This window comes from Arachis stenosperma, chromosome 7 (genome assembly GCF_014773155.1).
Source record: "Arachis stenosperma cultivar V10309 chromosome 7, arast.V10309.gnm1.PFL2, whole genome shotgun sequence".
NCBI lineage: Eukaryota > Viridiplantae > Streptophyta > Magnoliopsida > Fabales > Fabaceae > Arachis > Arachis stenosperma.
Window position 1 is genome coordinate 27,225,707 of NC_080383.1, and position 15,552 is coordinate 27,241,258.

Here is a 15,552-nt window from a genome sequence, read left to right on the forward strand (position 1 = left end):
AAAAGAGTATAATAAAGATAAATATAAAAATAAATCTAAATATTAATTAATATATAGAAGTATATTAAATTTTTTAATTTTTTTAAAATACAACGGTTTAAACCAACTTTAAACATACTCTCTGGTTAAAAGAACTTTGAAAAACACTATTTTTTAAAAAATTTACCAGATATAAAATAATGTGCACTTCAAAAAAAATAATTTACCAAATCAAGTTTTAAACCATATAAAAATTAAGGATGTGTTTAATTTATATTTATATTTTTATTATTTTTTAAAAAATAATAAAAATAAAAATAAAAAATGAGAACGGAAACCAAACTAAACACACCCTGAAATTTTCGAGAATGAACCCTCTTTTGGGTCTAACTTTGCGGATCCAGTTTCAGAAAACCTAACAAAGTCCATAATCATTTCGATTCCCATTTTCCGTTGCAAAGTTGCAATAAGTCTTCACTTCCAGACCCAAGAAAAAAAAAAAACTTCTCACTCTTCCACAGTTCCACTTCCCTGTGTTCTTTCTTCTTCAAAACTCCGCCCCATGTTTTAGGTCTCTCGCTCTCCCCCCCCCCCCCCCCCCCCCCCCCACACACACACACTCTTTCTCTCTATCTGTCACAGTGTCAGTTCCCTTTCCATCTCTCTGCTTAGCATAAGAAGAACGGAAGAAGGTGTTTCTTGCTTACAAGTTCGAATGGCTTCGAAGCTTGGCTTAGCCGGTGGGATTCCAGAGCGTCGCGTTCGTGTCATATGGGACGCCATTGATTCTCGTCAGTACAAGAACGCTTTCAAGCACGTCACTACGCTCCTCACCAAACACCCTAATTCCCCCTATGCTCTCGTAAGATCCTTTCCTTCTCTCTCAATTTCTTTATCACTTTCTTCTCCGCTCATTCTAGAACCTTCCAATTTCACTGTGTTTTATAATGCAGGTTTCTTACCTGTAATGCAATTGATTCCAGTGCTTTCTTTCGAAGTTCTTTGTTTCTTCTTAATCTAGGGCATCGCGTTCTGAAATTAGTGGCAGTTCTCTCTTTCTTCGTTTCTTAAACCCTTGCATTAGTCTCTTGAAAATTGTAATTGACGCTGAACTTTGACTTTTAAATCTTCGAGTGTTGATAATGTATCTTTCATCGAGGGGAACCCTGCGCGAGAACATATAATTTTCTCATTCTTTAATACGAATATATCTGTTTTAGATACGTAATACTCGAATAATTTCCTGAATCATGGTGTGTTGTCTCGTTGGTTTCACTAAGAAATTATTTATCTATTATCGTTACTCTTTAATTTGTACTTAGATTAGTTTCTAATACTGTAGTTTTGCTCACTTCTTGATACTTATTTATGTTGTAACTGGTTATAACTAATGCTCATAACCTCAAGGACCAGTGAGGCTGTGTTCTTCATGCTTATTTATTATCGTTATTGTTGGTATTATCATGTTTCATTTGTTGTTTTCAGGCTGTGTTCTTCCCCAAGTTTTTTTTCCCTGATTTTGTTTATATATATACCTTTCGTGATGATTGTTATTATTATTTGCCTGCGTGTTCTTTAGGCACTCAAAGCTCTTGTTTTGGAAAGGATGGGGAAGCCCGAGGAAGCCTTATCTGTTTGCCTGAAAGCCAAGGAGGTCTTGTATGCAAATGATTCTCTCTTGATGGATGATCTTACACTCAGTACGCTGCAGATAGTCTTTCAGCGACTAGATCACTGTTAGTATTCTTTTGGGGCTTCTCCATGTTATGTTCTTTAAATTTGAAGTATTCGTATTGCTTGATTATGCAACTGAATTACGTTCGCTATCTTATCAGTGGATTTGGCTACGAACTGTTATGAACATGCTTGTAGTAAGTTCCCAAATAGTCTGGAACTCATGATGGGGCTCTTTAACTGCTATGTTCGTGAGTACTCATTTGTGAAGCAACAACAGGTTTATGCATTTTTCTTTTCTTATTGCAGTTCTCTGCTTTGTCTCCATGGATAGTTGCTGCTACTTTCTTTGTGGAAATTTTGTTTGATGCTGTGTACATTTTTGTGTTGGACAGACAGCTATCAAAATGTACAAACTTGCTGGAGAAGAAAGATTTTTGCTTTGGGCAGTTTGTAGCATCCAATTACAGGTTCTCCCTCCTTTATGCTCTGCTTGTTGTTCTTGCTCCCTTCCGTAGCAAGCTATCTTGTAGTTGTACAACATGTGATGGATAGGATCATATATACTGCTTGTAGTATTAGTATCCTTAATATTTTAATGCCTTTTTGAGCAGGAAATATCTTTAGATAATTAAGAATGATAACTATTGTGATTTTGATTCCTTTCTTTTCCTTCCCCTTCATATTTAATTTAGGTCCTTCTAAGTGTTGACCCTGAAACTCTTACAAGTATATGATCTGCAAATGGGGTACAATTTGCAATGATATGTGTGGAACAAATGTGTTATTGTTATTTACCTTAGAAACTTATTAGTAACTCGTCCTTAGAGCATTCAAGGAACCTGGTGTTGTTGAATTTATACAACTTAGTTCCAACAAGTGCATTGGGTCACAAATAATAAGAAAGTAAAAGATTGTCGTTCCCTTGAAGACTATTATCTAAGTACAGTTCAATTGAGTTTTACTATCTAGGATACTTAACTTAGATGACTAATTGGAAAGTAACGAAATGTCAAAAGTAACAAACTATAAAGATAAGAAACAATAAATCAAAAGTAGGTGTTAGCATTCAATTTAATCTAATTTCTTAAACTCTCTAATAATTATTCACCCCTTACTTTTTCCTAATGTGATGTAATTACGATCAAATTGCTCAACTATACTTATTGCTTGATGCCTTAAGTGCAACAACTCTCTTAATTAGATTAGCAGGTTAATGATTAACTCTTTAATCTAGTTGTAACCTCATTTTGGAAAAATAGTTTAAAGTATAAGGACTTTTATTAATAGCAGCTTATAAATAAGTTATTTTGTGTTTGGATTTTTAGTTATAGAAGTACTTATTTTAAAGTTGTAGCGTTTGAATAAATAACTCAAAGAAAGCAATTTTTTTACACAAGAAAATGGAAATTAAAATAATGATGATAACAAGTACTTTTCAATATTAAATATTTACATAACCTAATTACTAAGATTACAATTGTTTAGGCAATTGATTCTTTATTTGCTCTCTTATTAGTTCCATTTTTTAGACAATTAGTTCTTGCCACGTAATATCATTAGACATTGGTTCTTCTATTTCACATTCAGCCATAACTAGGGCTGGAAGTGAGCCGAGCTAGACCAAGTTCAAGCTCGGCTTACGAAAATTGAGTTTGGCTCACGGCTCGATTCATTAACAATCGAGTCTCTTTCTTAGGCTCAAGCTCGACTCGCCGAAAGGTCACAAGCTAGTTAGAGCTCACGAGCTGGCTCAAATAATAAAAGTATAATCTATAATTCCTTCTTAATAAATTATAACTTATATATTTTAAAAAATATTTAAAAAGATCAATTTTATATATTCTCTATCTTTCAATAAATTATACATTTTTTTATTTATGTCTTACATCAAAATTATATATAAAAAATAAATATAAAATTTTAAATAATTAAGATCATTATATATATATATATATATATATATATATATATATATATATTACTATTTCATATGTATATATAATATTAAAAATATATATTAAATGCATATAGAATATGTCTTAATATATATAATTGAGCCAGCTCACGAGCTAATGAGCTGAGCTTATCCAAGCTCAAACTCGGCTCACCAGCTCACGAGTTCAGCTTATCGAGCTATTAATGAGTCGAGCTCGAGTTGGCTCATGAACTGGCTTGACTTACTTCCAGCCCTACCTATAACGGTGTTCTTGTATGTAGTGAATAGTAATAAAATTTTAATTCACAATAATCTTGATGACAATGTCAAAGAAATTATTGTGTAGTTAGTGTTTATTGTTTTATTGTGTATGATATGGTAGGTGAAAATAAAAAATAAATATAAAATGTGTGTCAATGTATATTTTGTTGCTGTTTTTTATTTTTTTTACTCCTATTAGCCTCCTCTTTTGTTGGGGTCAAGAACTTGTTATAACTAACTATAAAAATAATAGCAAGCTATATAAAAATAAAATCACATGTGAAAAAAATAAAATAAAAAAATGAGATTTTATACCACACACAATGTTAAATACAAATTTAATAATAAAAATAAAATGGTAAAATGATAAAAAAAATAAATGAAAGGAATATATACAGTAGGTGGTGTGGTTTAGATGGAACATTGTTTTAAAATGGTGGTGGCGGGTCAATACTTTCAGCAAATGAATCATTACGTGGAAGGCCAATGTTTCTAACAGATGGAACCTTACGTGAAATGGTGGTGGAGCCAGCAGAAACAGAAAAGAGCCAAGAATGAAAGTAGATTTTTTTGTTTTCAAGTCAATTTTTTTAGGGAAGTAATAGAATGACTTATGAAAAGGAGAAGTTATATATTTCTACTTCTTAAAAAAGCTGTGAATTAATTTTTTGGGAAGTTAAAAGCTTTTTTTTAAATGGTGCCAAACACGCGTATTATGACTTTTCATAATTCAAAAGTCAGAAAAAGTTGCTTCTGCTGTTTCCCAAACGGGCTCTTTAAGTTTGAATTTTGAATTTTTATAAGCATGTATTTAGAATGCATTTGCAGTAAGATGGTAATGGTCCCATAATATCTATCCCCAAACATTAAACATTTCCACCTCTAGAATTTTATTCAATGGCATCACATTTTTTCTTGATATATTTCTAGTCCTCTTATAGTTGTCACACACTAACAAATTTCTTGGTATCATTGAATAATGTGGGCCAATAAAACCACTTTGGAGTACCTTATATCCCCATTGAAATGTTTACCATTTTCAAAACCATGACAATTCCACATAATGTTTGCTGTTTCTTACTCATCATCCCATCAACACTTTTATATAATAATAAATCATCCCAAATAAAGAACTTGACATCATGTAGGAATTTCTATTTTTGTAGATATGTTAAGTTCTCTGAACCACTTTCTGTTATTGTAATTAGCTATATCATTGAACAAACCATGGAGGGGAGTGCTTAAGAGTCCATAACTGCTCATAAGAGAATTCATTCGGGATAGGAGTATCTTTCCCATTTTCTTCGTGAACAATTTTAAAAAGGTGGTGCAACTGTATTCTTCATCCCTTATCTTTTCTTTCAGATTTGTAACAAAAGCATAAATGCACCTACTGTATTAGTCTTGTCTGGATTCAACTTTAGCAAATTAGTGCCTAAGAGCAGCATGGTCTGTATAACAATCACCTTAGAACAAATCAAATAAGACTTGAACTTGTTAAAAACGAATACTACATTAAGTAATTATTTGTTCTCTCTTTTGCTTCACAAAATTATAAAAACAGAACACACTATAAATGAAAACAGAAATGAAAAACGCAAACCAAATGCACCCTTAGCAAGTCATAGAAAAGTAAGAAAATAATAGTGTTTGAGACTAGAAGTTCCCTATTTATAGGAAGCAAAAGACATGTTCTTGCTTTCCAAGTTGTGTCTATTTTATCTTCCAAATTAAATCTTCAAATTGTATCTTGTTCCAAATCTTTCCAAATTTCATGAAAGATAATTTATCCAATTTTTTTATTATTGAAATTTAGTTTACACATGAAATTATCCAAAATAAATGAAAATAGATATCAATTCAAAATTTAGCTTTAAATCATATCATCTCACTATTTCTTATGAATTGCCTATATTTCAAAGTACTTAATTACATCTTAGGCAATAGTATTCATTAATTGGTATATATTTTATGATGAATTAAGCTATTATCACCTTCTCAGGAAAATGTTTCTGCAGATGGTTTGTTATGATGACACTTTTGCTGTTATTCTTTAGAAATTTACTTTTTACATTTGAGAGTATACTGGATACATACTTCTAAGAACCGTGTTAACTGATATTTTTTCTGCAATAGTTTGTTATCGTGTCATTCTTGCTGTTTACTTGTTTCTAGAGTAAATTGGGGATCTTACATCTAGGAACCTTGTTAAGTGATGTATTCTTCAATAATTTGTTATCATTACGCTTCTAATTTTTTGTTGGATATATAATTAGTTATTTGATTTTGGGCATGATTTGTAAACAACAACTACTTATTTATTTTGTGGGAACTGATCTTTTGCTAGGTGCTTCATGGCAATGGAGCAGAGAAGCTACTGCTCTTGGCTGAAGGATTACTGAAGAAGCACATCACTTCACATAGTTTACATGAGCCTGAAGGTAATCTATTATTTTTTCTTTCTTATCTTGTATGTATATGAATTATGAACCACCATTGAAAAGCCCTTTCATGTGATAAAATCAATCAAAATTTTCATATATGTTCAATTTTTTTTTGCGGGCAGCTGTTATGGCTTACATATCCATATTGGAAAAGCAAACTAAGTTTGGGGATGCTCTAGAAGTTCTAGCTGGGAAATTGGGATCACTATTGACAATTGAAGTTGATAAGCTACGAATACAGGTAAACATATTGCACTTCCTTTGTTGTCTTTAATTTTTGGTTTGTGTAAATTATTCTGTAGTATTAAAAATGGCTGTGCAGTTAAGCTGTTCGATTTGCTTTTGGTGGATGTTTTGTGGAAAATGTAGTAGAATGCTCCATAACTATGAGAATTGAGTACCCTAACTCAACCTCAAATGCTAGCTCATAAGATTAGAGGTGGCAAAGCAGATACTCACCCTGCCCCGCCAAGTAAAGCAAACTCAATGCTAGCTCGCTCAACTTTTTTTAATAAAAAATTAATATACCAAAATGATAATTAAAAGATTAAATACAATAAAAAATAGCCAAATTACTATATAAGTTTTTTACTATCTTCCAAATTTTTAACTTCAATAGAATTGTTCAAAATAATATCTGTCAATAGAATCATCTTTATTTTAAGAAATAATTTCACATAATTTGAGCATATATGTGAAAGTGTGAAATAAAAAAAAAAGTTAATAACAAAAAGAAGAATAAAAAAGAAAAAAGTGTGTTCGGAAATTATATAATTAATTTTTTAGCACTAATCACTCTTTTATTTAAAAAAAAGAAAAAATGAATCTTTGACCCGGTGGCCCTCCTTGCCCTGCGGGTTTGGCGGTTTTTTAATTGGGGGGTTCCAAACCCTAGCCTGACCCTCCTTTTTGGCGGTTCGGCGGGATGACCTGATGGATTCGACCCGTTTTACCACCCCTGCATAAGATGGAGGATGGCTAAGCTTTTATAAAGGTATCTAAGCCTCATCTTTAGGGTGATTTGGAAGTGCCTATCACACTCCTTTTCACACGTAGGAGGCTAGGACTAGAGATTGAAGACGCTTCTTTTTTTTTTTTTTTTGTTCTATAGCAACAGTTATCTCTGTGTGACCTCAAGGTCACGGGTACAAGCCGTAGAATCAGGTACTGATACAATCATTAGGGTAGGCTACTTACATTACACCCTTTGGTATGACCCTTCCCCCTAGACCCTATGTTAATGCAGATGCTTGTGCACGGGGCTGTTTTTTAATTTTTTAAACTTTTTTTTTAAATTGTTCTATCCTATCATTTATACCCATGTATCTTGTTTGACTGTTCTCATCAACCTATATGCTTTGACTTTAAGTTGACAGGGGAGACTTCTGGCTCGGGCAGGTGACTATGTGGCTGCTACTGATATATTTAAAAAAATTCTTGTGTCAAGGTATGGCTTTCAATGCTAACTCATGTTTAAACATAGCCCTGCAAAAATCTTTCGTTGGGAATTGTTGATTGTTGTTAATGGAAATGGATATGTGGTCCAACTAGTATAGGGTATCTTCCTATCATGATGTGTGGGAACTCAGAAGCAGCCAGGTCTAAATATTGCTTTTGTTGATGTTGTTTGTCCATTTGGCAGTCCAGATGACTGGGAGTGTTTCCTTAATTATTTAGCCTGTTTGATGGAAGATGGCAGCATTTGGTGTGAGGAGGCTGTCAATGATCCAGTACATCCCCCCAAATTTGTCCAATGCAAGGTCTCACACTTGACAGATGAACAGGTGAATTTATCCTCATGCTTAAAGTGGCCTTCTATTTTTATTAGCATGGAACTTGATGTGTGGACAATCTACTACATGAGTGCAGTTTGATAGTCAAATATCAAATGCATCAGATTTTATACAGAAGCTACAAGATGATACCACTAACAACTCTATGAGGTGTCCGTACTTGGCAAATATAGAAATTGAAAGAAGAAAGCTTTTACGTGGGAAGGGTAATGATGAAAGCCTAATGGATGCAATTGTGAAATACTTTTGCAGGTACTTTATACCGTTGTTCTCATCCTTCCAAACTTTATCTTTATACTCTCGAGCATGTATAGAGCTTTGCAAGGGGGTTTAGGGTTCCAGGTTTGGCTATCTACATTAAATACATTGTTAGTTAGGGTGCTTCAAGTTGACCATGGTCATGTGTATTGATGCTCTGAGGCTTGGGAGAGTAGGTGTGGGTAGAATGCTTTTTGTCTTATCTACTAGCGCCCATCGTTGCTGTCAAATTTTCATTGCTTGTTTTCCTCAATAAATGTCCATAGCACTTCAAGAATACCCATTAAGGAACCAATTATTTAGATATTAAAACCATTCATTCCTCTTCCCAACGACTTAAACTTTCAAGGAGAGATGGTTTATGACATGATATCACAAATCTTCTATGACTAAGTACCATGGAATTTGGTAATTGCTGTTCTTATTTTCCATTTTTCCAAAAAAAAAAGAAAAAAACAGAATTTCAGCACAAAATAAGTGGTCAATCTATTCTTCAAACACCAAACTCAAAGCTGTTGCTTGAGGTAGCACGTTAATGTTGACTTAATGTGCATTTACTCTACCAAATTAAATGGCTTCTGGAGTAATATCAAACTGTAATAAATGGGAAAGTATTTGTATGTTTGAATTTGACTTCCTTACCTTAATCTTAACAAAACCTTTTCCCATTAGTCGGGGTTAGCTGCATGGATTCAAAGATGTCATTGTGTCATGTCCATGCAAATGGGACAAAGTTTTACGTTGGCTACCGCAAGCCTAACACAACTCTACATTGAGAAGATGTCACTGTGTTGTGGCCATGCATAGGGATACAACAAAGTTTTACATTGGTTGTCGCATAACCCTTCTTGTTTTTCCAGGCTTGAGATTGGCTAAGTGGCTATGTAAACATAGGCCGAGTTTGAATTTGAATGCATTAGGTGCCTATGAATTTGATGACATTGTAGAGAAAAGTGGGCGCTCTAATGCCCACTTTTCTACTAGGTTTGACAACTCCAAGATGGCAGGGATACATAATATGCTCTTTATTATTTATTTATTCTAAAAGTTCAATTTTACAATTCATTAATTAAGAACTCTGTTCAATGCTCATAGGTTTGGTGACTTGGCCTGCTTTACTTCAGATGTTGAAATGTTTGTTGAAGTCTTAACCGATGATAAGAAGACAGAACTTTTGAAGGATTTAATGAAAAGCAGTGATGCTTTATCAACAACTCCAAGCAAGACACTTGGGCGATGTATAACCCTTTTCAAAATTCAGCACTTATTACTGGGGAACATGTTCAAGTATTCTGCAAATGGTGGGTATCACTTGACATTATTTAGTTATTTTCATATAAAAACTACTCCTGTCCTGTTGTTGATAAGTAGTGAGATAAACTGTGCTTGAGGTTCCATCTAACATATTCATCTCTAAGAGTTTTACATCCTTTTTCCCTGTTGTTTTATTATTATTATTATTATCATTATTTGGCTTTGTTTTTTTTGGTTTTTTTTTTTGGGGGGGGGGGGGGGGGGTTTGGACCATGTATGCCATAAGTTCTCTTTCTTTTTTTAAATTATTTTCTTTGAAGAGACATGATATCCCTTGAGTATAATGCCTTCTCTTTGATGGACAAACATCCTTATCTCTGATCATTTGACATCGTTTAGTTTCCATGATATTAATAATGCTCACCTGAACTTGTCTCAGAACTTGAAGGTTCTTGTGTTCAAATGTCTGATATGTATTGCAAAAACCTTCCACTTTCAAAGGGCTTGGATCCACAGGAGAGCATGCATGGTGAGGAGCTTCTTTCAATAACATGTAATGTGTTGGTGCAGGTATGTCATATTACTTTTTAAATTTTTCATCTTTGCAAAATCATTTTAAGAGATACTAGATTTGATCTTTCCGTTCATTTTTCTTTCCTTCATGGAAATTAAATTTATTAATGAGAAAAAAGAGTACATATATAATAAGGTATCCTCACAATAGGAATGAAGAAGAAAATGTAGGTTCTATGAGATTTAGCAATATAACATTGCATGCCAATCTATCTACTGATGAGTTAGCCATGCTTATTGCTTATGTAGCACTTTTTTCTTGTTGGCATATGGATCTGCCAGTTACTGTTTTTCCTCTTTTCTTCCAATGAATTCTTGTTTTCAATTTTTCCTTTTAAGTTGAACCTTGAAGATAGGCTATTTTTTCAGAAATAAATGATATCATAGGCAGATGCTGAAGCTCCTTTTGTGCAACTTTTTTTTTTTTTTTTTTGATACATTGTTTACAAATGCGATCAATTGTTTTTACTTTTAAAAATTATATACAGTGACATATTGTGCTATTTTGGTGTAGTTATTTTGGCGTACTAAGAATGTTGGCTACATGGTTGAGGCAATTATGGTTTTGGAGTTTGGTTTGGCAATAAGAAGGTTAGGAATGATTGTCATGTGTTGTATCTTTGCTATGGCAATTTCTTGTCTTTTAAAATAATTTGCTCATTTCTTTGTTGCCTTTGACAGATATGTTTCAAAGTACAAGATCTTGCTGTTGCACTTGTATTCCCACTTTGGTGCTCTTTCAGTGGCATATGAATGGTATTCACTTCCTTCAAGTTCTCCCACTGTTTTCATAGCATGCTCCCTTAATGTATGTAATACATAGATTAGAAGGTGTTATGTATTTGTGATTGTTGCACAATTTGTTGCCACCATCATATTGAAAGCATATTTTATTTTCAATCCAGGTATAAATCACTGGATGTCAAGAATATCTTGATGGAAAGTGCTCTGCACAACATCTTGCCTCAGATGTTGGTATCTCCGCTTTGGACTGAGTCTAACAATCTGTTAAAGGATTACCTGAAGTTTATGGATGACCACTTCAGAGAATCTGCAGATTTGACTTTTCTTGCATATCGCCATAGTATTTACTCAAAAGTATGTATGCTACAGCTTTATTGTTTCAAGAATTGATAGATTTTCCTTTCTCAAGTAAATTGTGCATGCAGCCTTTGGAAGAATAGATTTGCACTAGCCTATTTTTATCTTGAGAATATATAAACCATTCATCTGTTGTTTTCTAATGAAATTTTTCATATGATTTATTAAAAAAAGGGAAAATGTTCGTAATACGGTATGAAATTCACGATGACTAACAAAGCTAAGGTTCAATCCTTGTCCCTATTCTTCGAAATAAAAGTTAATTTTAGCACAAGGTATGATGGGCCTATGTATTGTCCATGCTTCATACCTAAAAAAGGCTTGTCTGAGGAGAGGTGTGTTGATATAAAACCATTGGTAGACCCAGAAATGTGTTTCTACCTAACAACATAAGCTTTTTGAAGAGATCATTCATGACCAAAGATTTCCACATTGAGATAATCAACACGTAGTTAACCATCTTCATATTCAAGCAACTACATATGTGGTCCATACAGTTTGTGAGAATCTAAGAACAGAAAGTGCTTCATTTTTTCAAAAAACATTAAAGGGCTTTTTTTCTCGTACCTTTTTTCTTACTTTCTGATGGAATGCCATAGAGTATTCTCAAAACATGAATAGTACTTCTTTCTATTTCTTGCATTTATTTTATTTTATTTTATTTATTCTATTCTTCTATTTTGTTGTCAATTCTGCAATTATGTTGAAGAGAACGAGTTTGAGTTAGTTGAAGTGAGATATTAATTAATATTCATAATATTTCAGGTAATTGAATTTGTGCAGTTTAAAGAACGGTTGCAACAGTCTAGTCAGTATTTTGTGGCACGAGTTGACACATCGATTTTACAGCTTAAACAAAATGCAAATAACATTGACGAAGAGGAGGTAATTCAAATCTTGCTTGGTGGCATAGGTGAATGCCTTATTGCAAATTGCATATGATGTAAAGTTAATTACTGCTTATTCCATCAGGGTGTCCTTGAAAGCATGAAATGTGGGGTTCATTTCCTTGATCTGTCTAATAAAATTGAATCAAAGTCTATATCCTTCAATGAAGACTTGCAGTTACGACCTTGGTGGACGCCAACTTCAGACAAAAACTATCTTTTAGGTCAGTTTTTCAATATACAAAAATTGGAAATAGGATGAGTTGATTTAGAGGAATGAGTTTGATGATATCCATGCAACTATATAATTATCGGATTGTTTTAGATTGGCTTGCAGTGTACTTTTGTGTAGTCCGAATAACATGCTTTTTAGCCCATATTGATTCCATTTTATTCTCTATAGTCACTCTTTTGGAGTTCATTTATAAACTGCAGTTTTATTTTTTATTTTTTTCAGAACAATTTGAAGGGACTTCTTATTGTCATAGAGAAGTTTCGGTAGGTGAAATCAGTCCTTTATGACTTGTGCCTGCTCTATAATAATCATTTTCTTTAGTAGAGACTTTAACTATGTTTTATCCCTTCCCTTATTGCATGGGTTGGCTATTTAGATCAAAGAGAGGGAAACAAGTTTCCAGAGAGAGATTGAGAAGAAATCCATACTTCCACGGATGATATATCTTTCTATTCAGTGTGTTTCGTCTTCAATTAAGGAACATGTTGAGGTCAATGGTTCTGTTTCACCTAAAATATCTTCAGAGATGAAACTATTGCTAGACCGCTATGCAAAACTTTTGGGCTTTTCTCTGAGTGATGCAATAGAAGTTGTCATGGGCTTTTCCAGCAGTGAAAGTACCTCTGTGGTATGATTATTTATGCTTTTATGCTCCTATTATTAGAAGTTAATTTTATTGAACAGAGCTATGAGACTATTGGGAAGGCAGCTGTACTTGCAACAGGTTACTTCAGTGGAAGTAATTATGGTATCTTCTATCTTTGCAATAAAGAGCTATACTAACAAAGTGTGTTATCTTGAAAATGTCTTATCTCGGCAATAGAAATGGGAAAGAATAAGTGTAAGCACATTGAAAATTGAGCCATAGAAAAATGTTCCAATGGCGTGGTCTCATCCATGTAGTCGATCCCACTTAGTGGGATAAGACTTTGTTGTTGACTTGTTGAGGAGTCCAAATAAAGTTTAGCCATTTGGGTGGGCTTAGTTAAACTTGGTGATATCATCTATTCACTATGCATGTGTGAAAATAGATGTCCATTTACAACATATAGTAACCATATTACTGTAAGGATTTCCAATCAGTGTATTTGTCTCAGCATCAGCAACTAAGGACTAATAATTGCAACTATTCTCAAGTGTCATGTAGTTTTGAGTTCAAGTTTATATAAAAATTCCATTTATTTTTCATGCTTGTAATGTGGAAAATTTGATCCATAACTTCAAAATACTGTTGCAGGTTTCTTGTTCCAACCTCATTGACTGGTTGAATTTCATTGTATTTTTAAATGCATGGAGCCTTAGTTCTCACGAACTTGTGCAACCAGAGAGTAATAGCAGCAAGCCACATATTTGGAATATCTTAGATTCTTTGCTGGAGAAGTATATTTTAGAGGTGGTCAAATCTATGGAGCCCGATATATGTTCTCCTTGGAATGATGTACAACTTGTAATGCAGATAGTTACTGAACCTTTGGCATGGCATGGACTTGTAATTATGTCTTGTCTTAGATCACTTCAACCATCTGGTAAGAAGAAAAAGAAAAGCGGATCAGTTGATCAGTCTACCTCAAATCTGGCTCATGCAATTCAAGATTCTGTCCAGCATTTATCCAATGTGTTAGAGGAGGTTCGGAGATGGCTAAGAGAATGGAATAAAAGACCCGAAGATGAGAATGTGGATAGCATCCTTGCTCCTCTGAGGAAAAATGGTCAAAATGATGGACCAGGGCAGGTCTATCGAATTTTCGAGACGTATATTTCCACCATTAATGAGGCAGAGGTTGGTGATCGTATTGCTCAATCCCTCAAATGCTGGAGTCCTGCGGAAGTTGCCAGGAAAATGGTGAATGGGAAGGTTAAAGTACTGGCAGAATTCTCTACTATGTGTGATTCAAAAATTAAGTTACTACAGTCTATTGAACAACAAATTGCTCAAACATGAAGAAACAATCATATGTGGCGCTGAAGTTTGATTTGGGATTTATAAATATGGCCTCTTCTATTGCTGTCCAGATATGAACCTTGGATGCCATGGGGTGAGAAAAGTGAGCTCAAAGTTAGTATTTTCTGTGGAAGAGCCATTAATGGTTTGTTGGCAGCTCTAATACTGGCTCTGGTTTTTTGTTGGTCATTTTCATGTAAAATTTTGATGTGTTCTATTCATTTTTATTCTATCCTCTCCTTGGCCTTTTATGAGCAATTTACCTTTTTTTTGGTCAGAATTGTAGTTCCGAATAAAAATTTTGGCGACGTAATATTTGGTTTGATTAGTTTAATTTGAGATTATAGATTTTATTTAAACAAGGTAAAAGGTTCTTAATTGCATAATTCTTTTTGAAGATGTTTCCTTCATATTTGTTCATTTTATGATTTTTATATTTTAGGTCTCGTGGCCTTGATGACCCAACATCGAAAAGGGAAATATATTTTCTAATTTTTTTCAATTAATATTGTAAATTGTGATTTTCTACTGTATAATATATTTTCGCATGTTTTTTCTTAATTTTACTTAAAGAATTTATTATAAGATATTATACTTTATAACATCAATTCAGAGATTTGTTTTTTGTGATTGCATAGACCAGAATGTATTGGTACCAATATTTAATCGTATTAAAGGAATTATACAGCAGAGAATGTTTGCTCTATTAGCACGGTTTCTGACATTCAGCATTAGTTTTCTATGCATAGCTTCTTTGAATTCATTATACAATATTTCACTAGAAAGGTGAATTCTACTCAAAATTTGATTTACTCTGTTCTCCAATCTCCATAAAGAGCACAAATGCTTGACCATTTCAACTCCTAAACAAGCCGGAATTAAAAAAAAAAACATTATGCATAAAAAAGTGGCACGAAATGTTTTTAAATTCGTCAAATTTTATTTAAATGTCAATCAAAATGGTATTCTCTCATTACCCAAATTAAAATATTCTACTACGAAATAATATGATTCTACTTAATGTGAAAACGAAATCATTATTATTATAATATATATCTTCCTTTTCGGTTTCAATAATTTGGTAACCCTCGACCCACAAGAGTTCTATACGAGGGTTAACAAAATATTTTGGGTAAACTGTAAAAAATGTCCTATAATTATTGACTTGCTAGTAGAATTATCATATAAATTTATTTTAAAAAAAAATATTAT

At 33.2% G+C, this 15,552-nt stretch overlaps 1 protein-coding gene across 1 annotated transcript; it reads left to right on the plus strand.

Annotated features, from left to right (window-relative positions):
- The first annotated feature begins 592 nt into the window (after positions 1 to 592).
- LOC130941362 (N-terminal acetyltransferase B complex auxiliary subunit NAA25) lies at positions 593 to 14,700 on the plus strand. Its single transcript, XM_057869839.1, has 19 exons — positions 593 to 841; positions 1,559 to 1,715; positions 1,815 to 1,933; positions 2,049 to 2,123; positions 6,201 to 6,294; positions 6,420 to 6,538; positions 7,674 to 7,744; positions 7,940 to 8,081; positions 8,167 to 8,342; positions 9,444 to 9,649; positions 10,042 to 10,172; positions 10,690 to 10,766; positions 10,857 to 10,931; positions 11,081 to 11,273; positions 12,042 to 12,161; positions 12,249 to 12,387; positions 12,621 to 12,661; positions 12,775 to 13,026; positions 13,636 to 14,700. The coding sequence occupies exons 1-19, from the start codon at positions 695 to 697 to the stop codon at positions 14,338 to 14,340; spliced, it is 3,039 nt and encodes a 1,012-aa protein (XP_057725822.1). The 5' UTR covers positions 593 to 694; the 3' UTR covers positions 14,341 to 14,700.
- The last annotated feature ends 852 nt before the right edge of the window (positions 14,701 to 15,552 follow it).